This window comes from Tauraco erythrolophus, chromosome 2 (genome assembly GCF_009769465.1).
Source record: "Tauraco erythrolophus isolate bTauEry1 chromosome 2, bTauEry1.pri, whole genome shotgun sequence".
Classification (NCBI taxonomy): Eukaryota; Metazoa; Chordata; class Aves; order Musophagiformes; family Musophagidae; genus Tauraco; species Tauraco erythrolophus.
In genome coordinates, this window is record NC_141466.1 from 15,029,665 (window position 1) to 15,052,469 (window position 22,805).

At 40.4% G+C, this 22,805-nt stretch overlaps 1 protein-coding gene across 4 annotated transcripts in view; it reads left to right on the top strand.

The window, feature by feature from the left end:
- FAM184A (family with sequence similarity 184 member A) overlaps positions 1-22,805 on the top strand; it is a 77,092-nt gene that overhangs the window by 45,326 nt on the left and 8,961 nt on the right. For 2 of the 4 annotated variants that reach the window (XM_009985505.2, XM_009985506.2), the window contains exons 9-12: positions 16,764-16,976; positions 18,337-18,490; positions 18,911-19,038; positions 21,141-21,325. In XM_009985505.2, the coding sequence (XP_009983807.1) occupies positions 16,764-16,976; positions 18,337-18,490; positions 18,911-19,038; positions 21,141-21,325 (680 nt within the window). Of the gene's footprint in view, positions 1-11,708; positions 11,751-16,763; positions 16,977-18,336; positions 18,491-18,910; positions 19,039-21,140; positions 21,326-21,821; positions 21,969-22,805 lie in introns of all 4 variants that reach the window. The other 2 variants (XM_086632110.1, XM_086632111.1) reach the window with 2 other exon arrangements.

Here is a 22,805-nt window from a genome sequence, read left to right on the forward strand (position 1 = left end):
TGCTGGCCACGCTCCTTTTGATGCAGCCCAGGACACGGTTGGCTTTCTGGGCTGCCAATGCACATTGCCGGTTCATGTTGAGCTTCTCATCCACCAGCACTCCCAAGTCCTTCTCCTCCGGGCTGCTCTCAATCCATTCTCCGCCTATGGCACCAATCATTCTTACCCAGCTGGACTGAGTTGAGATAATGAACTACTAATTACTCTAATCAACTCAAGGTACCTATCCTGCCTACAAGAGGCAGGCCATTTCCTCCTGGCTGCGGAGGATGCAACAGCATCCTTGGTGCCGCAGCCCAGGCTGGTGAGCAACATCCGCCCAGTCTGTATTTGTGCTTGGCATTGCCCTGACCCATGTGCAGGACCTTGCACTTGGCCTTGTTGAACTTCATGAGGTTCTCACAGGCCCACCTCTCCAGACTGTCAAGGTCCCTCTGGATGGCATCCCTTCCCTCCAGCGTGTCCACAACACCACACAACTTGGTGTCATCTGCAAACTTGCTGAGGGCGCACTCGATCCCACTGTCCATGTCGCCGACAAAGATGTTAAATAGCACCGGCCCCAATACTGACCCCTGAGGAACACCACTCATCAGTGTTCTGCACTTGGACATTGAGCAGTTGACCACAACTCCAATTGTGTTGGACCACATACAAGTTGACCACAACTCCAACGACCATCCAGCCGATTCCTTATTCACCGAGTGGTCCATCCATCAAATCCATGTCTCTCCAATTTAGGGACAAGGATGTCGTGTGGGACAGTATCAAATGCTTTGGACAACTCGAGGTAGATTATATCAATTGCTCTTCCCTTATCCACCAACACTGTAACCCCGTCATAGAAGGCCACCAAATTAGTCAGGCAGGATTTGCCCCTAGTGAAGCCATGGTGGCTCTCACTGATTGCCCCCTTATTTTCCATGTGTCTTAGCAAGATTTTGAGGAGCACCTGCTCTGTGATTTTGCCAGGCATAGAGGTGAGACTTATTTGGATGCAGGCCAGGACTACAGAGAACCCTATAGTTCTCTGGGTCTCCTTTTTTCCCTTTTTAAAAATAAGGGCTATGATTCCCCTTTTCCAGTCGGTGGGAACTTCACCAGACTGCCATGACTTCTCAAATATGATGGCTAATGGCTTAGCAAATTCATCTGCCAGTTCCATGAGGACCGGTGGATGCATCTTGTCAGGTCCCATGGACTTGTGCACCTTCAGGTTCTTTAGATGGTCTCAAACCTGATCTTCTCCTACAGTGGGTGGTTCTTCATTCTCCCAGTCCCTGCCTGTGCCTTCTGTGACTTGGGCTGTGCAGCTGGAGCTCTTGCCAGTGAAGACTGAGGCAAAGAAGTCATTGGGTACCTCAGCCTTTTCCATGTCCTTGTTAACCAGGTCTCCCATTTCCATCCAGAGAGGGTCCACGTTTTCCCTAGATCTCTTTTTATCACTGACGTACCTATAGAAACTTTTCTTGTCTCCCTTGATGTCCCTGGCCAGATTGATTTCTAACAGGGTTTTAGGTTTCCTAACCTGATCCCTGGCTGCTTGGACAATTTATTTGTATTCTTCCCAGGCTACCTGTCCTTGCTTCAGCTCTCTGTAGGTTTCCCTTTTGTGACTGAGTTTGTCCAGGAGCTCCTTGTTCATCCAGGCAGGCCTCCTGGCATTTCTGCCTGACTTCCTCTTCGTTGGGATGCACCACTCCAGAGCTTGGAGGAGGTGATCCTTGAATATTAATCAACTTTCTTGGACCCCTCTTCCTTCCAGGACTTTACCCCATGGTACTCGACCAAGCAGATCCCTGGAGAGGCCAAAGGCTGCTCTCCTGAAGTCCTAAGGATCTTGAACTCCACCATTGGACTCCATCATGGTCACTGTAGCCAAAGCTGCCCTTGAGCTTCACATTCCCCACCAGCCCCTGCTTGTTGGTGAGAACAAGGTCCAGCATGGCACCTCTCCTCATTGGTTGCTCTATCACTTGGAGAAGCAAGTTATCATCCATGCATTCCAGGAACCTCCTGAATTGCTTATGCCCTGCTGTGTTGTCCCTCCCACAGGTATTGGGGTGGTTGAAGTCCCACATGAGGACCAGGGCTGCTCCTGTCTGTCTATAGAGGGCTTCATCTGCTTAGTCTTCCTTATGGCCTGTAGCAGACCTTCACTCTGATGTCACCTGTCTCTGCCCTCCCTTTAATCCTGACCCACAAGCTCTCAGTTAGCTTCTCATGCATCCCCAGGCAGAGCTCCATGCACTTCAGCTGGTCTTTGACATAGAGGGTGACACCTCCTCCTCATCTCTCCTGCCTGCCCTTCCTAAAAAGCCGGTATCATAGATTCATAGATTTCTAGGTTGGAAAAGACCTTAGAGATCATCGAGTCCAACCATCCCTAATCCCCATTAAACCATATCCTCAAGTAGCTCATCCACCCTATTCTTAAACACATCCAGGGATGGGGACTCAACCACTTCCCTGGGCAGCCTATTCCAGTGGCTGACAACCCTTTCAGAGAAGAAATACTTCCTAACATCCAACCTGAATCTCCCCTGACTAAGCTTATGCCCATTTCCTCTTGTTCTATCTCCCATCACTAATGTAAAGAGCCCTTCCCCTAACTCCCCACCATCTTTTCTCAAGTATTTATAGGCCGTAATCAGGTCTCCCCTCAGCCTCCTCTTCTCCAGGCTAAACAGCCCCAACTCCCTCAGCCGCTCCTCATAAGTTTTATTTTCCAGCCCCTTGACCAGTTTAGTTGCCCTTCTTTGGACTCGCTCCAGGAGCTCAATATCTCTCTTAAAGCGAGGGGCCCAAAACTGGACACAATATTCCAGGTGCGGCCTCACCAGTGCCGAGTACAGGGGCAGGATCACTTCCCTGCTCCTGCTGGTCACACTATTCTTGATACATGCCAGTATCCCATTGGCCTTTTTGGCCACCTGGGCACACTGCTGGCTCATATCAAGCCGGTAGTCAACCAACACCCCCAGGTCCTTCTCCGCCAGGCAGCTCTCCAGCCACTCCTCCCCGAGCCTATAGCGATGCTTGGGGTTTTTATACCCCAAGTGAAGGACTCTGCACTTGGCCTTATTAAAGCTCATGCCATTGGCCTCAGCTCAACGATCCAGTCTGTTCAAATCCCTCTGAAGGGCCTCCCTACCCTCGAGCAGATCGACACAGCCTCCCAGCTTGGTGTCGTCCGCAAATTTACTGAGGGTACATTCAATCCCCTCATCCAGGTCATTGATAAAGATGTTAAACAGAACTGGACCCAGCACTGAGCCCTGGGGAACCCCACTGGTGACCGGCCTCCAGCCGGATTTAGCCCCATTTACCACCACTCTTTGGGCCCGGCCATCCAGCCAGTTTTTAACCCAAAGGAGGGTGTGCCTATCCAGGCCAGCAGTTACCAGTTTCTCCACCAGAACACTATGAGAAACTGTATCAAAGGCTTTACTGAGGTCCAGGAAAACTACATCCACAGCCCTTCCCTCGTCAACCAGGCGGGTCACCCTGTCATAGAAGGTGATCAGGTTTCATCCTTCCATTCTACCACTCTAGTCATAGGAGCCATCCCACCATGTTTCCATGATGCCAATAAAATGATAGCCCTGCAGGCACGCGCACACCTCTAACTCTTGTTTATTCCCCATGCTACATGCATTTGCATAGTGGCATTTCATTTGGACCTCTGGTGAAGCTGACACTGGCTGGAGTGGCTGGATCACTGGATTTCAGCTGATCGTCAGGTGCTCTCAGCTTGTCTTGATCAAGCCTGGTATTATCCCCCTCCATGATTAGTTGTTTCATCATAGAAGAAAATCAGAGATAGTATTTTCATTATGGAAGAGAGTGGAAGATTTTTGATATGCGTTTCATAATGCAAAGATGACCATACGCTTTGGTTGTGTCAATCTAGAATGATGCTATTCTGAGTGGAAACTGCGCTGGTTCCACTTTGGCACCACAGGAACTACTGCAGTAAGCCTGGCTGTGCTCGGCAGTCTGTAAACGTGCAGTGAGACGCTTTACCCCAGAGGATTCTCGGTCCAGTTTGAACAGACTGGAGAGAGTAACAAAAATGAGATTCTTCTGCCGTTGCATATATATATATATAAATAAAATAAAAATTAAATTAACAGCATTGGGAAGAATTCAAGTTTCAGTCTGTCAGAAGAATATCTGTTCATACTTGTCTTCTATCAGCTACACTGAACTAGAGCAGCCTGAGATACTGCAGTAGGGGTGTAAAATTGTGAATTTGTTACACCCAGCCCCAGTCTTCATTAGTGGGAAGATGCATTTAAAACCCATTTGAAAGGCATGAAGTCATGTAAAAAGTCAGGGAGAGAGAAGAGATCCAGAACCTCTTTTTGCAATTCAGATTTTTACACCTGAAGCATTGGTTTAGTCTATACCATCAATACTATACAATCTCTCGTGTGACCCCACCTGGAGTACTGTGTTCAGCAGTCGGGCCTCCAACACAAGAAGGACATGGAGCTGCTGGAGAGAGTCCAGAGGAGGGCCACGAAGATAATCCTAGGGCTGGAGCTCCTCTCCTGTGAAGACATGCTGAGAGAGTTGGAGCTGTTCAACGTGGAGAAGAGAAGGCTCCAGCGAGGCCGCCTAGCAGTCTTCCAGTACCTAAGGGGGCCTACAAGAAAGCTGGAGAGGGACTTCTGACAGGGGCATGTAGTGATAGGACAAGCGGCAATGGCTTTAAACTGATTTAGATTAGATCTAAGGAAGAACTTCACTGTGAGGGTGGTGAGGCACTGGAACAGGTTGCCCAGAAAGGCTGTAGATGCCCTGTCCCTGGAAATGTTCTAGGCCAGGTTGCATGAGGCTTTGGGCAACCTGGTGTAGTGGAGGGTTTCCCTGCCCATGGCAGGGGGGTTGGAACTAGATGATCTTTAAGGTCCCTTCCAACCCAAACCATTCTATGATTCTGTGCTTTATCAAAATGTTACAAGACCAAGGTCTCTACTAAATCATTTGTAAATTCCTAACTTGACGGAAAATGTGGTCTACACGTGCTCTTTATGTTGAGAAAATGTCTAGAGCATTTAGGTGTATATATAGTATAGTATAAATTTAGTTGTATAATAGTATGAATTTAAATTTAGTAGTATAAATTTAGTTGTATAAATACTGTTCAGAAAGGTTGAATTCAGAAATGAAATGCTGATCGATACAGGTAGATAATTTTCTATTACATATTGATGCATCTCAGATTTGATTTAAAAACAAGCTACAAAGGAGTGTAGCACCTAACCTGAAGTATAGGAGTGGTTATGTAAGCAAAGCTTTGAAAAACAGATTTAAATGAATGGAGAGAAGGGACACAGTATAGTTACTTAAACCGTAGAAATATACAACATAGAGTAAACGCATCTTGGAATGCTGCTGACTGGTGCCAAAAAAACTGAATGAAGAGACACTGCTATAAACGGCAACAATTTAAAAATAAAATAAAATAAAGCACGTTTAATCAAAAAAAAAGTATGTCCCTAAAGTGTATGAAGCTGATTGTTTTTTTTTTTTAAATTATGTTATACTAATCTACAAATTTCTGCCTTCTCTTAGTTGTTGCACATTTGACAGGTGAGGGCTAGCTCTTGCATAAAGCAAGGTAATGATGTTGCTTTTATATTGGCAATTCTAAGTGATCCCTCATAGAATGCATGTGGGATTATTGTTGTTCTAACAGTATAGCTTTGTTACGAGTAAAATAATTCTCTTGAGAGAAAACGCTGTTCAGCTGATTAAATGCTTAAAACACGTTCTTGCCGGTTGCATCACTTACCATCTACAGTTAAATGTGGTTGGCAGGTTAACTAGATCAGTGTCTAGGACCAAGCGTGTAGTTCTTGTCTCTGATATGAGAAATGGTTCCAGTATACTTAAAAAGAAAGCGCTTTTCCTGTTTTTCCTGTAAATTGTACTAAGTACTTCTACATCAATCCATGTGAGAGTTTCTTTATGAAATATGTAGCGAATTCAGCTGTGCTAGCTCTTTTCCATTCCTCTTAGCTGTATGATGGGCTTTTAACGCTTTTCTTAAAAACATTTTACTACTGAGAAGGCTTCAGCCATGGATGAAATGGCAGGAATTTTCGTTTTTAAAGCATGAGTGTGTTCTCTCTTCTGCCTCTCTGTGTTGCACAACCCTCAGTTCTGGGCACTGAAACGTACAGGTTAAGACCAGTATTCTTCTTATCTGTTTCTTCTTGTGATAAATGTTTCTCTCAGTAAACTGAATCAAGTATTCATGCACAAGCCCTGATTGTGGATGGACTTTTCTATATTTGAGCAAATATTAGTTCTCTCATCTTCCTTACTTTTCAGTAAAATGTGTTTCCAGTAAATTAAATGTTTTTGTCAGCGTTTTTTTTTTTTTCCATTCTTATGTAGCTTCATACTGTTACGTGATCGAGCATTAGCATGACGTTCTAACTTTGTCAACTTTTTGCACATGAAGATACCACCTTCTACTCATGGAAATATTAGAAGTAGTACAGTGAGACAAGACAAAAGTATACTACATATGCTTTGGTAGCTGCTCTTTATTTTTCCTGCTGCAAAGATTTTCTCCTTTTTTGAAAAAAAAGTAGAAGTTTCCTATTCAGAGTTTGTTTCTATGATAATGTGTTCCTTCTTCAACTGACAAAGTGAGTTTGATTTCTACCAAAAGGTAAATATTTCCTTCTGATGTAGGCATTATTCAAATTGTAGTTTTCAAACTCAATCTTAAAACCCTGCCCACTGAGTGTACTCTTGTTCATGAAGTGGAGTGTTGTAGAAAAGTCACAGAGCTCCTGTGCTCATCTGTAAATGACTGTTGGCCAGCCTTCTACTGGAGGGCAGTCATTGTTTGGTCTTTATCTGCCTGTGTGGAGGTGCTTATTGCAGAGCTGACGTGCATCCACATCAGCAGAATCAGGAAACACTATTTTTTTCCCCCAGCACAAGGGTTACTGGCCTGAAGCCAAGTACAAAATGTTGTAGTGGGAAACAGCTGCTTTCCAAATCTCTGCAGAGTCATCTGTCGCGTAAGCACTGCACAGCCAGAGACAGTGCATCTGCTGACGAATCAGTCTTCAAACCAAAGATGTATCTTGAGGGAGAGTTTTGTGATTGTTGTTGATATTAGCTGGATAAAATGGACTTATGCCAAAGGTCCCTTCAGCTTCTTCAGTAGGCATCTCAAAAACTAGTTTCTTTTACTAACATCTGATGGATGCAAATAGGTTTTCTTCTTCTGAAAGGTTAGCAGCATCTATTGGAGGTCATTCTTAAAATGAGGCAGACTGCATAGCAATCTAGATCTGCTTTGATACAGATAAAGTTGGACCTTCCTCAGTTGAGGTCTCAGGTATTACACAAGAATTCCCTTCCAGCAGTATTTTGAAAATTTAGTAAACTGTATACCAAAGTCAGATCTTGACACAATTTGACATTGAAATATCAATGAGAAGTAGTGTTACATAACTGCATCCCTTTTTAAAGATGGGGGCTATGTTTCCCCTTTTCCAGTCATTGGGAACTTCACCAGATTGCCACAACTTCTGAAATATGATGGATAGTGCCTTAATGGATAGTGCCTTAGCAACTTCATCTGCCAGCTCCCTCAGGACCCGCGGATGCACCTCATCAGGTCCCATGGACTTGTCCGTCCACCTTCAGGTTCTTTAGATGGTCTTGAACCTGATCTTCTCCTACAGTGGGTGGTTCTTCATTCTCCCAGTCCCTGCCTTTGCCTTCTGTGACTTGGGCTGTGCAGCTGGAGCTCTTGCCAGTGAAGACTGAGGCAAAGAAGTCACTGAGTACCTCAGCCTTCTCCATATCCCGGGTAGCCAGGTCCTCCGTTTCCTTCTGGAGAGGGCCTACATTTTCCCTAGATCTCTTTTTATCACTGACATATCTATAGAATTTTTTCTTGTCTCCCTTGATGTCCCTGGCCAGATTTAACTGTATCAGGGCTTTAGCTTTCCTAACCTGATCTCTGGTTGCTCGGACAATTTCTCTGTATTCTTCCCAAGCTACCTGTCCTTGCTTCCACCCGCTATAGGCCTTCTTTTTGTGTCCGAGTTGGTCCAGGAGCTCCTTGTTCATCCATGCAGGCCTCCTGGTGTTCCTACCTGACTTTCTCTTTGTTGGGGTGCACCGCTCCTGAGCTTGGAAGAGGTGGTCCTTGAATATTAACCAGTTTTCTTGGGCCCATCTTCCCTCCAGGGCTTCATCCTGTACTCTAGCGAGGAGATCCCTGAAGAGGCCGAAGTCTGCTCTCCTGAAATCCAGGGTAGTGAGCTTGCTGTGCACCCTCCTTGCTTCCCAAGTATCTTGAATTCCACCATTTCATGATCGCTGCAGCCAAGGCTCTCCTTGAGCGTCACGTTCCCCACCAGCCCTTAATTATTGGTGAGAACAAGGTCCAGCAAAGCACCTCTCCTCATTGGTTCCTCTACCACTTGGAGAAGGAAGTTATCATCCATGCATTCCAGGAACCTCCTGGATTGCCTGTGCCCTGCTGTGTTGTCCTTCTAACAGATATCGGGGTGGTTGAAGTCCCCCATGAGGATGAGGGTGCGTGAACGTGAGGCAGCTCCTATCTGTCTGTAGAGGGCCTCACGCACCCGGTCCTCCTGGTCAGGTGGTCTGTAGTAGACCACTACTAGTACATCCCCGTCCCTGCTCTCCCTTTAATCCTAACCCAGAAGCTCTCAGTTGGGACCTCATCGATCCCCAGGTGCAGCTCCATGCACTCCAACTGGTCTTTGACATAGAGGGCAACCCCTCCTCCTCTTCTCCCCTGCCTATCCTTCCTAAAGAGCCTATACCCTTCTATTCTGACACTCCAGTCATAGGATTCATCCCACCAGGTCTCCGTGATGCCAATAAGATCATAGCCCAACAGGCGCGCACACACTTCTAACTCCTCTTGCTTGTTCCCCATGCTGCGCGCATTGGCATAAAGGCATTTAAGTTGGGCCCCAGATGAATCTGACTTCCTGGCTGGAGAGGCTGGAGTTCCTTTCTTCTGTTCTTCAGGTACTTCCAGCATATCTTTATCATTCTTGATATTACCCCCCTCCCACTTCGATTCTAGTTTGAAGCCCTGTCAATGAGCCCTGCTAGCTGTTGTGCTAAGACCCTCGTTCTTCTCTGAGAAAAGCAAGTCCCATCTGGCACCAGTAGGCCTGGTGCCATGTGGTCCATCCCATTATCAAAAAAGCTAAAATTGTGGCGATGACACCAGCCACAGAGCCACATATTAATCGACTGAATGCACTTGCTTCTTCCAGTGTCACTGCTCGCAACTGGAAGGATGGAGAACATTTAAAAGATTTTAATCTTTTAAAACATCCTCCAGTAATACTGTATAAGCACCCATTTTGAACAAAATATCATGTGATAATAAATTGAATACCATTAAAAATTCCTGTAAGCCTTATTTCTGTACAGGAGCGTTTATTGCCCAAGTTTGTAGTGTTGTCACTGCAAGAAATCAGGTTTTCTTTAGCATGGCTTTATTCCATTGTTATGTTGACTGAAAATCTTATTTTCATGCTTGAAGATGCATTTCTTAAATCATATTTTCCAGTCTTTTTCCAGGACTGATGTTTAGCTAGCTATCTTATAATTAAACGCTTTTGAATAGTGATATGATACTTAGGCTTCCAGATTTATAAAATACTTGTGTATTTCAAGTTTTGTTAAAAATCAGTAAGCTGTATTTACTGTATATTCGACATTGCTGTGTGTCTTTTTAGATCGCACAGGAATGTCAAATATATAAGTTCAACTTTATTAAAAAATAACTTCTTTTTGGTCTGTGCATGGTCTTCTTTTTGCCAATAAGGTCTAAGCATTTCATAGTTAATTATTTTTTTTCATTAAGTAATAACTGTTCTCACTGCAAAATCAGGAAATGTGAGTTGCAGAAAGATCACTTCGAGTGAGGTAGCCTAAGAAATCTGTGACAAATCTAAATAGTGACTGAGAGTTTTAGTGGAGAACCTTCACCAAAAGTTCGTTTTAATTCCATCTGTTTTCCAGATCTCTGAAAAACTTTAAAAATTGGTGAAATCACATGTATTAAAATGATTAGCCCATCTCAGTACTTTTAATTCTAAGATCAGTTTGACAGCAAAGCAAGACCAGTTCGTTTCCTGGTGAAAGAAATCTGTTCTCTGCAAGCAGCAGTGGGCAACTCTCACTTTGCACGGCCTTTTTAATAGGGTAGATCTCAGAATACAGATTCCCAAAAGTATTTTTACTTGGACTTTATTTTCAGTGTAGCAGATTACTAACCTTTCTGCTTCAGGTGTGAAATCTAAGTATTTCTTAGTGGTACTACAGTGGTGCCCAGCTGTGTCTGTCAAAATTAAGTCCCAGATGTTCTAGAAACTGAACATTTATTTAGCAAGAGATCATTCCTGCTCTTAGCAGCTTCCCCCCTAAACTACCAGACAGATGTGAATGGAAGCACAAAAAAAATAGGTGAATTAGTTCAGACTGACACTGTTAAAATCCAGTGTAGAAATCGGAGCTGTTAGATGCTGCTTTGCTGTCTTGTCCGCTGGAGTATGATGCCTCCTAGTGTTATCGCCCTTGCATAGAAAATTGTTGCTTGTAACTCTTACAATTTTAATAAGAAAATTTTGGATATTCCACAGTAATGTATTTTTCTGTTGTGATTTTTTGTAGATTCAGGAGCACGAATAATAATTTCTTCTTTTTGTATTTTGACAAAGTATTATCTAAAAGTTCCCAGCTGTAGGCTTCCAAGCTGGTGTCAAAATACCTGCTGTCTCCTGGAGAAAGCCTCTTCTTGACTGACTTGTGCCGAAAGGGGAAATTGGTCATGCTGGATTTGAAACTGCTCTCACCTTATTTCTGATGACTATTGTGTCTGTACCTATCTATGCCATTCAGAGAGATGAACACACAGGCGTGTGTGTGTGTATACGTACACACACATGAATGATATATATGATTTGTATGGTCAATAATATTGCATATGGAACATTTACTCAGCAAGATGTTTTTATTTTTTGCTTTTCATTAGCAATCAACTAATATAAGTGGTACATCAGGTCATTTTTGCTGGAGGTTTTCAGGAAGTGTCTTTTGTGTACCCAGCTCTTTCTGAATTTTAAGAACAATAAAACAAGTATTTTAATGCAATTATGCCTTTGTTACAGACTAAACGTGTTTTCTGCCCTTTAGCAGTGAAATTTGATCTTTATTATGTGTTCAGTACTGTGATACTTCAGAGATACAGCTGACTGTTGATTAATCGAGTCCTTAGGTAACATCTTTTCTAATAGTAATGCAAATTGGTGTACTTAATGATTTCTTCCCAAAATTATTTGCCATAAAGGAGAAAAGAAAACAGTTGGATAACTTCAAAAGTGTTCAGCTGCGTAATATATGAGTATATAGTAACATTATGTTGAAGAGATAATGCTGTCCTGTACATTCAAAGCATAATGCAGGAAAATACATCATTCTGTTCCATGTTCAGTAGTTTATTTACTAAGTCAAAGCAACGTGTTCATATTTTTTCCAGATAGTTTTCAACTTATTTTTCCCTGATCAAATTATAATTAATGTTCTATGTTTTACTCTCCCTTCCTTACCCCTTTTTCTTTTACTCAGTTGATTTCTGAATGTTTCCCTTTATTCCTGTGATCTTTTCTTCATAGCGGCACTGTCTCGGTGAAGCCTTGCATAAATCTATCAGCAATGTAAGTGATTTGCACTTACAGCTTTTGAGCAGGGCATGTTTGCACTGATAAATCTGCATATCCTTTAGTGCTGCTTTAGCCTATGAGATAGAATACATGGTAATATTGGGGAGGAGAACGTTTGCCGCTCGTTGTCAAAAGCTTGTGTACTGCGCCATCCATTCGCCTGTGTAAATGTGTGTATCGCTGGGCATCAAACACTGTGTACATGGTCATAATATAAGCAGCATTTTTATGTCGTTGTTCAAGCAAGCTTGTGGGCCGTGCAGATGTGTACTGCAGAGCTTTCTACGAAGCATGGGATCGATGCTGCACTATAATTTGCAGTTTTGCAGTGCAAGTCATAATTGTAGCCAAAATAGCCTTTATTTTTTATTTTATTTTATTTTTTTCTTTAAATTCTTACTGATGTTTTTAATGTGCTGAAACCCTTGGATTAAAGTATTGAAAGTTCAAAGAGTAGTGTTTAGAGCTGTTCTCTTTTGAGTCCTCAGTACAGGAGTACATAGAAGGGATGCCCCAAAGACATGCAAAGAGAGGCACTAATGTTTTCCAAAATGTGCCCTTGGACCTATCAGTGTATGTACTGAATAATCAAAATAATGTTTAAATTTATGTGCTCTTCTAAAAAATAACTATTAGATTTTTAATATTTGATGTACTTTCAAAAAAAATCTTAATTAGAAGGGTAGACTTATCTGACTTGCTTGTTAGAACCATTTAATCCTCATTGTCCTTTATTTTCTGTATAGTTTATTAATGCAAATAGACATCTTCAGAGATTGACTCATTTCAGGCTGTGGTTCTGCAGTCACTTTAATCTGGTGAAAGTATGAACTGCTCTTGAGAAGGGTATTCCTGATCTCCTCTAAGATGGCTTCCTGGCCAGATGTCAGACTACTCTTGATCATCCTATTTAAAATGTTTTCTGCATTTCCAAGAAAGAAATTAAATTTGTTTTGCCTTTGGCCCATGCTAAAAATGTTTATAAATGATATACTGAGAATTATCAGAACTTGGAGCAGGAACTTAAGTGAGAGACAGATTTAACTTCAAGCCAAAAATACTTTTTTTTTTTTCATGTCCTCTTAATAAAAATTAGGTAAGATACTGTGCTCAACTCCATTTGAATGTTACCATGAAAGGCTTTTTAGAATATGATGATTAAACTACCTGAGGTTCTGCAGGACTGAGCAGGACTTCCCCTAGAACTATACCTCCTCTTGACCATGGTGAACGGGACAGGGCAATGGTGAGAAACCTGAGCGACAGAAACATAGTGAAAGGGACAAGTTCAGAGTGGACAGAACATGTATCCTGTATCTCAGTGCTTCTGCCACAGATACTCACAGGAGGAGGAAGAGAATCTGAGTGTAAATTGTGGGATTTCCTTCATACGAGATTTTTAAGCAGTAATTTGTGTATAGAGTTCCCACCTAGCAGAAAGGACTGAGTAATCTCTTAAGACTGTCCTAACTGCATATTCCTGTGATACTAAAAAATGGAGTAAGGAAGAAGAAAAAGAGCAAAGGAAGGGAGGAAATGGGGGATAGATACTGGAGTATGGGACGGATGGAAGACGAGGAGTATAGGAGAGGCTAGAGCCAAGTCACACTAGTGGTCTCAGGGAAACAAATAAAAAATCTCAACAAACCTGAGAGTTTATGGATGGAGGTTAAATAGGAGCAGAGGTAATCTAAAGAAGTGTAAGAGTTACCTAAAAGCACAGGGGGAAAATAGACCTCCAGGCAGAGACTGGTTTTTGCTGGGTGTAGTCTGGCAGAGAAACAGGAAATAAAGGCAGAGCTTACAGGTGAAAAGAAGGACCCAGGGTAGGTATGAAGTCGCAGAAAGGTGGAGAAAGAGAGAAGGACCCAACATGGGATGAATCAGAGTAGATGGGGATGTGAGTAGATCAAAGGGGAATTTAGATAAGTTAGATTTATTTTTTTTTCTGGTGAAGGAAGGCAATAGCACAGTGCAATACCAGATGATGATACATAGATGAAAATCCAGAGCTGGCCGTGCTGGCAGTTGCGTGGTGCAAACTGCATCAGTGGAGTGAGTTTCTAGAGTTGAAGAGAAAGAATACAATACATGGTTTCATTTATTAGTTTGTCTGACCAGCATGGCAGCCCTGGCCATGGTGTGCCGAAAGAGATGGCCAAGAATTTCTGAGGCTTCCATAGCAAACGTAGATTATCAGTGGAGTTACACTGATGTTCAACGTATTTTCTTTTGCAGGTTGTTTATGAATAAGTAAGGTGGGGAAGTTTGCAGCTTATAAAAGGCTATTCAGGGTGGGAAGGACAAAGACTGAAGAATTACAGAATAGCTGTAAAAAGCCAAGGGACTTTGCAATAAAATGGCAGATGAAATTCAGTGTAGATAAATGCAAAGTGATACACAAGGAAAAAACAAACAAACAAATCATAAGTTCTTATGTAAAATGATGAACCTTATCTTGACCTGTTACAACTAGAGAGTAGTTTTGGGGACTGTGATATATAATTCCATGAAAACATCACCTCGGTGCTCAGTAAGAGTCACAAAAGCAGATAAAACATTAGGAATACAGGAGAGAAACAGAAAATAATATATGAAACCATAAATAACATATAAATATAAATAACATGTGAATAAATAACATGTGAAACCATATAAACCACTATATAAAACCAGAGTTTACTCTCATTTTAAATACCTTATGCTGTTTTGGTTTCCTAATCTGGAAAACAAATAGTAGAAAAGGGACAAAAGTAGGAGAAATGTGATGATAGATATGAAATAGCTTTCATGCAAGAATGACTTGTTAAGCCAAAACTGTTTAGTCTGGAAAAGGGTTTAAGGAGGGAAATGGTGGAGATCTACAGAAACATGAGTAGAACAGAGTAAATGAAAAGGAAACTTCTTTTGACTCCTTTCCATTACAAGTATTAGAGGTCATCACGTCAAACTGGCACGTCTATATGGAACTTGCCACAGGATGCTGTGGATACTAAAAGCTTTTACGGATTCAGATAGTGGTTGTATTTATTTAATATTTGTTCCATGAATTTGCCCCAAAATGCTTCTTATGCTTTAAGAAAGATTGCTGGATGCTGGTACACTTCGGAGTCAAGATCCCTACGTTTATGCTTTGGACTGGTTTTCCCTGGGTAACCCAGGTTGGCCGTTTCTGGAGGCAGAAGAGGAGATCAGACAAACCTTTGATCTGACACTGTACAATTTGTATGTGATATTTATATTTAATATACTTAGTAAAAGGTTTTACGTGTATAGTTCAGATTACAGAATGTAGTGTAGGCCTTCGCTGTACTCCTCCTTCAGTTGTAGCTGATCTGTTTCAAAGGTGTCTGAAGTAAAATCCTGTTGATACAGGACACTTAAAAGGTAGAGTATATATGAACAGACACAAAGACCTGGTAATTTGAAATGCAACGAGCCATGCTCATTTCATTCAAATTAATTTGCTTGTTTTGTTTTAGTGCTAATTTTTCTTTAAGTGTAGCTTTTTTCTTTCAAATCTGCTTAAGCTGTGTCCTGAAAAAACCCCACATTCGACAATAATGTTCATGCTGCAAGTTGTCCTTGGTATGCTGCTATTAATTTTTTGATAAGTGGTGGGTTTTAGTGTTTTGTAAATGAATGAATTGATGTGCAATGTCATTACTTATTTGTCATAATTAATTTTAAGATATGCTGAATCAAATGACACTATCAGACTTTCATTTATAATTCAATTTTATGTAATGCTCTCAGGCTTGAAAAGTGTCCTTAATGATTCAAATTCTTTGTCAGATGGCAATTTCATTTTTCCTTCCTTTGAGTCACTTTAGCAAAATTCTCTTTTGGTTAAATCTTGTTTCCAGAATTGGAGGGTACCTCTTTTGTGTTTGGCTCTAAAGGAATACAGTTTAGTATTTTCAGTCTGAAAAGATGCTATCTGATGGGAAGAACAAAGTATAACATTATTATTAAAAAAAAAAAAAAAGGACTTTTTCAAGAAGTACAGTGTACTTCTAATGTATTAAAATGCTTGTTGGGTGAAAAGCATAATTTGTAAAATCAGGTATTTCTAAGAAAATGAGTGACTCAGATTGCTTAGATCTTAGATCTTGAAAACCAGCAGAAAAATCACTCATAGTATTACTGAGCTAGCGACAAAAAAGAAAGGGAGGGAATCCATCATGTGTAACATTTTATTTGTGATGTACAGTAATACGCTACCATTTCTTTTTAAATAAGAAAACTACCAGTAAGATAGGACCATATCATATCAAAAGGTACAAAAATCAATCAATCTGGATGTTACAGGCTATCCTATCAACTGCAGGATTTTCCTTACAGAATTGACGTGATGTTCCCCTGAAGAACAGTTTATCTTAACAATCAAGTGTTTGATTTCAGGCCTTGATAGTGTTATTTTTATTGATCCTTATACAAAGGATACACTTTACATTAGTGATGGGTGACAGGACAAGAGGAAATGGGTATAAGCTTAGTCAGGGGAGATTCAGGTTGGACGTTAGAAAGTATTTCTTCTCTGAAAGGGTTGTCAGCCACTGGAATAGGCTGCCCAGGGAAGTGGTTGAGTCCCCATCCCTGGATGTGTTTAAGAAAAGAGTGGTTGAACTACTTAGGGATATGGTTTAATGGGAGATTAGGGACTGGATGATCTCTAAGGTCTTTTCCAACCTAGAAAATCTATGAAATCTATGAAAACCTAGAAGTAAATTTTGATAATTCGGCCATGAAAAATTGTGTTATAGGTAGTGCTGTAGTATGAACTGACAGATGTGGTAACCCTGACAAAACTATTTAAATGTAATTATTATCTCTCCGAGATATAATATTAACAACAAATTCAGTAGATGAATGACATTTCTTCTCTGTCTTTGAGTTAACGTTCTGGCTATAACATTTCAAGTGTTTTCTTCTTTTGAATGTTTTTTTCAGAGTTGATGTTAGTATTAATGACTAATGGATATTTGCTGTTCTGTTGTGGGTTAGATCTCCTTACTGAAGCAGAATCTGGAGATGCAGCTTTCCCAGTCACAGAGCTCTTTGCAACAGCTACAAGCCCAGTTCAGTCAGGAGCGACAGAGGCTGACTCAGGAGATCCAGGAGTTAGAAGAGGAGCATCAGCAAAGACACAAGTCACTTCAGGAAGCCCATATCCTTGCCTTTCAAAACATGGAAGAAACAAAAGAGCAAGAACAAAAGGCATGGCCATATGGATATTCCGAATTATGTAGAGAATGCCATTTTAGCAATTTCTGTACACAGTCAGAATTAGTAAAGAAAAATATCTGCATAACTAATAAATTTCCTTCGCTGCTGATGTCCTATAGTAATATTTCTATCCAGTTAAATCTGATTAAGACATATTGAAAATCATCTCTAATACTGGCATAGTTTCATGTCTTGCTTTATATTCTAATAGTATATGCATACAGAGAGAGAGGGGGTGTATGTGTGTGTATATATATTTGTGTAAAATTATTATCAACACATGCATTTCATTACAGTAGTTTGACATTGTTATCCATAACATTATATTAGTTTTGATTTGGAATATGTTTCTCTGTATTTTCCATTCTAGTTACCTAATTTTTCATGTGTTTCCTGATATTTCCTGTCAATTGACTCCTTTTGTAGTGTATTTTATATTTTCATTATGTTGAAAATTGTATAAACTATGTTCTGCAACTTCCAAGATAATTTTCCTGTCCAGAACAATGTCACATCTAAGATATTTTTTTTAAAGCCTTGCCTAAACCAGCTTTAAAATTAAAATTTTGGCAGTGTATGGTACTTAACAGGGCACGTGTCTTAGGTTTTGGGGTTGTTTGAAGTTCAGGTCTAGAGCGTATGTTTGCAATCAATTTTCCTGTTGTCCCTGCTTCATGTACTTTGGTTCACATCATAGACTGATCTTGAAGCACACAAGGTGGATTCCTTTTGTTCAAAATGTAGCTAGATGACGTGCACCAGGAACGTTATGCTTCAATAGGGGTAAACATGGGTGTCAATGGGGAACATTTCTTCTCTGAAAGGGTTGTCAGCCACTGGAATAGACTGCCCAGGGAGGTGGTTGAGTCCCCATCCCTGGATGTGTTTAAGAATAGGGTGGATGATCTACTTGAGGATATGGTTTAATGGGGATTAGGGATGGTTGGACTCGATGATCTCTAAGGTCTTTTCCAACCTAGAAATCTATGAATCTATGAATCTATGAACAGAAATTTCCGGATGTGTATTGTGTGCACACTAGACCCGTCCATGGATCTGCACGTTATCACGTTGCTCACTATTGTAAATATATCCATAGATTGCTTTTTTCTCTTTTCCAGCTGTGAGCAGAACAGGGGTTTTGTGCACAGATAACCATCAGCCACTGAAAAGAAAAAATATAGTAGTAGAATAGCTTAGTGAGAGAAGAAAATATGAGCATTATTAGTGCATTTCAAATAATTTCCAGAGTATGCCAATGCCTGCTTTTTTTGCCAGTTGTTTATTGTTTAATATTTTATAAATTCCCTACGCTGGTATAGAATAAATTTTGTCAATTTGGATTTCATAGGAATTAGAAGAACGTTTACAACAGAAGCACTCGGAAGAACTTCAGGCGCTGAAAGAAACACATAAACAAGCCATGGAAGGTTTCAAACTGGAGATGGAACAGGAACTTCAGACTCTACGATTTGAGCTGGAGGATGAAGGAAAAGCTATGTTAGGTATACTATCTTCAGATTTGCAAGTGGGTCCAACACCATTATTTCTACTCATACAAATATACATGCACGTATATGTATGTACGTGTGTGTGTATTATAACGCTGTGGTGTATCTCAGAGTCATTTGACGTTGACCTAGTTGATCCTCTTAAAATCAATATAAGCTTTAACAGGTGAGCCCAAACTGTTCGCTTTTGAAAGATCTTACCCTTGAGGGTTTTTTTTTGAAGGAGTAAGCAACCGAATTTCATGATGGAGAATGTTTCAGAAAGTAACAGGAATACAACAACAGGACAGTTGCTTAACTGACATAAACAGTGTGTCTTAGGTTAGCAGCAATACTTGACAGAGCCGGACAGTTATTGTTAATTAATGTAAACGTTTGCAAAATAAACTTTTCCTTTTTGTTCCTGGTAACTAGCTTCCTTGCGCTCAGAGTTAAATCATCAACATGCAGCAGCAATTGACCAGCTAAGGCACAACCATCAACAGGAATTGGTAGCTGCTAAAATGGAGCTTGAAAGAAGCATAGAACTCGGCAGGCGACAGGTCAGCGGCACTGCTTTACTGACTGTAAAATCGCCTAATTGGTATTTGTTTTCTCTTAGCTGGAGGCAAGAACTGTTGTGAACAGACAACAAAAATGCAATCCTTCAAAGTCACCAGCACCAGCAGATAACACATCCCTGCCAGTTAACCTAAACTTCATGTTTAGCTCTTCCTTCCTTCAACAAACTTCACTCGAAGTCCAGTAAAGGACCCTGTATCAAGGCAGTTTTCTTCTCAGAGTTGTGCAGCCACCTGGGAGCAAGCTGGCTTGCTGTGGGAGGAAAGTGCCAATTCTCGCAAAATTCTGCTCATCCTCTGCTGCCAACAGGACTCAGAAGGGAAAAAGCTCTTTGTTTCCAAAGCCTGAGTGATATGGCTAAGGGGCAGTTGCTTAAAACCAAATGATTGCTTCAAACTTAAGAGGTAGCTTAGTATATTTTATTTTCAAGACCCAAATTGGAAAAGATAAATTAGCATCTAAAAAAAGCAGAGAAGACGACATAACAGCTTGCAACTGTTTCTTAAAAATAACCACCCCAAAACAAAAAAATCCAAAACAAACCCCCAAATCCCAAAGCCGGTATGGACTACCTTAGCTTTCAGCAGCAGATTCATTCACTTTTATCTTTCATTTTTCACTTTATGCACAGTTTTTCCAGTAGTAACCAAAATTTCAAAGCTGGATCTCTATTGAAGGGAAGCCAGGCTCCTGGAAATAAGAGGACCAGAATATTACTTCTTTATTTGCCTATAAAATAGGCTTTTCAGGATTGATTTCCTGATAGTCCAGCACGAAGGAGGTGGAGTGGTTTTAGAAATATATTAATATACCAAACAAGTTTAGTTGGATATAGCCTTTACACAAAAACAGAGACAGTCAAAGATGACCCCTTCTTTTTCTCTTCCTTGCTGGTTTAAAAGTGTGAGCACTAGAGGCAAAAATGTGGTGCTGTCAGCAGTGAACAACACCATGCAGGATTCAGTAGGATGTAGTTTCAGTTGTGGGGTGTTTAAGCCTTGAGAGAGACACCTAAAGGAGATGTCAGAAGAAAAAGTTTACAGTACCAGAGCAAGTGTTTGATCCAACCAAATGCCATGTACTTTTGGCCTCACTACAATGATCTGCTCAGCATGAGCCTTAGTTGTACTGATGGCAAAGCAGTTAATTGTGTGTTCCTGTTAGAATTCACAGGATCAGAGCTGAACCAGATGTAGAGAGGTTTGAGCAGGATGAATGTATTTGCTACCTTTTGAAATATTTAAATATGTGGATATAAATTTTCCACTGCTTTTTCTTATAACTTTAATATAGTCTTTCTATGGGGAGGTAGAGAGTTATTTTTAAAGGTTTGTTCTTAAAGATGTACTATAAAATTTGTTCATTAGGATATATTTGTATTTCCTGGATGCGTGAAGGCACAAAACACAATTATACACAAAACTTTGAAATACCTGCTGATTTTCCATCTGTGCAAACTATATGGTCATAAATTATTGTGAAACTGTAAGAAGTGGAATAGGTGGAAATGGAAAACTCTGAAAAAGGTTGATTTTATTACCGACTTTTTCTAAACTGGGATGTGATCCAGATGAGTTTCCCAGATGCTGCTGTGAGACATTTATGACCCTTATACATATGTAGGATAGGAGACTTCTGAATCATGGTACATCTTGAGATATTTCATCCCACTGTATGGGGCTGCAAAGGGAAAAACAGTTTCTCTATATCATGAGTTGAAGAGGTAGAAAATGCTAAATGCCCAGCTCCCCAGTTCTTAGCAGTAACTGTATTCTTTTTGTTGTATGTGTGGGCAAAAGGAAAATGTGATGAGCTACACAAAGTTTAACAGGCAACGACAGGTTTTAAATTTTCTCACAAATGGAAGTTGTTTGATACGTAACTGATTTCTTCCTTATTTGTACTTGTACACAATAAAAAAACACCTCAATTATAATTATAATTTGTGCCAGCATCAAAAACTGAAAAAATTGTCTGTTGAATGGAAAATTCTGCTCAGCTATTATCTTCCAACAGCAAGTACTGTGCTTCTGAGAGACAAGTCTCTTTAAAGTATTTTTTGCTTCTGCCACTTATATCATAGGAGAAAGAATTTTTATGCCGAATATCAGATCTACAAGATGAACTGAGGCACCGAGACCATCATATAGCTGAATTGGACAAAGAGATTCTGCATCTTCATGAAAATATAAGTGCACTGACCAAGGAATTAGAGTTTAAAGGGAAAGAAGTTCTTAGAATACGCAGTGAATCCAACCAACAGATCAGGTATGAATTTTTCCACGCTAAACACAAATGTGTATTATTTCATGTATTGTGTTTTACTTAAGAAATGTTACCATTTGCAGCTTTTATTTTATCCTCTTAATTAAGTGATGTTATATATCACTTAGGCTTCTTTAGAAAAAGCTACGCCCATTACTAGTAAAGTTAGTGAATACTACTGTATAGTTAAGCTGCGCTTCAGTGATATATTTTGGCATATTTTAGTAACAGGCCACTCAAGTGTTGAGTTTTGTTTGATTTTTTTTATTTTAAATTCATTATGTCTGTTTATTTAAAAAAGCATTAAAGGAGATGCATTTTCCATGAAATAAGCTAGAAGACTGGAGGACAGTAAGTAGTGGGTTTTGATAAATCAGTAATTCTGTCTGTGTTGTCTGATATCATGTAAAAGCCATTAGAAGCAAAGCAGAAAATCATGATGAACGAATGAGTCTGATTTTAGAATAACTCTTTTTTTAACAAAAAATAAATTAAACAGGATGCATGAGCAAGATTTAAGCAAGAAACATGAAAAAGAGCTGGATGTCTTGACAGCAGATCACATCAGAGAGAAACAAAGCATGCTGGCAGATTTTAATAAGACCCAAGAGCTGCTCAAGGAAATTAATTCAGCTTTACAAATTTCGTAAGTTTTGTTGCATTAAAAAAGTTTGTATGTAGCTGCGTTTGAGTGAATAGTTTATTCTGGTGTCCACAAGTTGCTGAAGATATTGCAGAGATGCAGATGTGCAAAAACCTCAATCAAGTATGGGGCCTGATCTTGCATTCTTTAGGCAACACAACTCTATAAGCTTTAGGGCAATTTAGTGAGATGAATTGTTAGGGATTTGAGATAAAAAAATTTCAAGCAGGAAAGATACTAAATCTGTGCAGTTCGTAGAAAATAGGAGAAAACATTATTGCAAATGTTTTTTCTCAAACATTAATACATATTTTTTGGGAGCACAAGAGTTTTTTCAACAAGTTTATAAACAGTACAATATGTGCTATTAAGAAGTCTGATTAGAGCACGAGTGATGCAAACATTTCCAGGTTTGCTAATGTAGGGAAAATTAGTGTCTAAAATGGATTATATGAGCATAACAATAACAGAACACTTGGAGTGTCTCTGACTCAGAATGCTACCTGGGGTTAGACCACCGCTGGGCAGAAGTGGCACAGTAGTGTGTCATCTAGCTGGTGTTTTCGTGTCTTCCACATCCTTCATAGAATCATAGAATCATTTGGTTGGAAGAGACCCTCAAAATCATTGAGTCCAACCATCCACCCTGCATTGTCAGGGTCTCTAAACCATGTTGCTCAACACCAAAATCCACACAGTTTTTAAACACCTCCAGGGATGGGGACTCCACCACCTCCGTGGGCAGCCTGTTCCAATACTTCACAACCCTCTCTGTAAAGAAATTTTTCCTGATATCTAACCTAAATTTCCCCTGGCACAACTTGAGGCCGTACCCTCTCA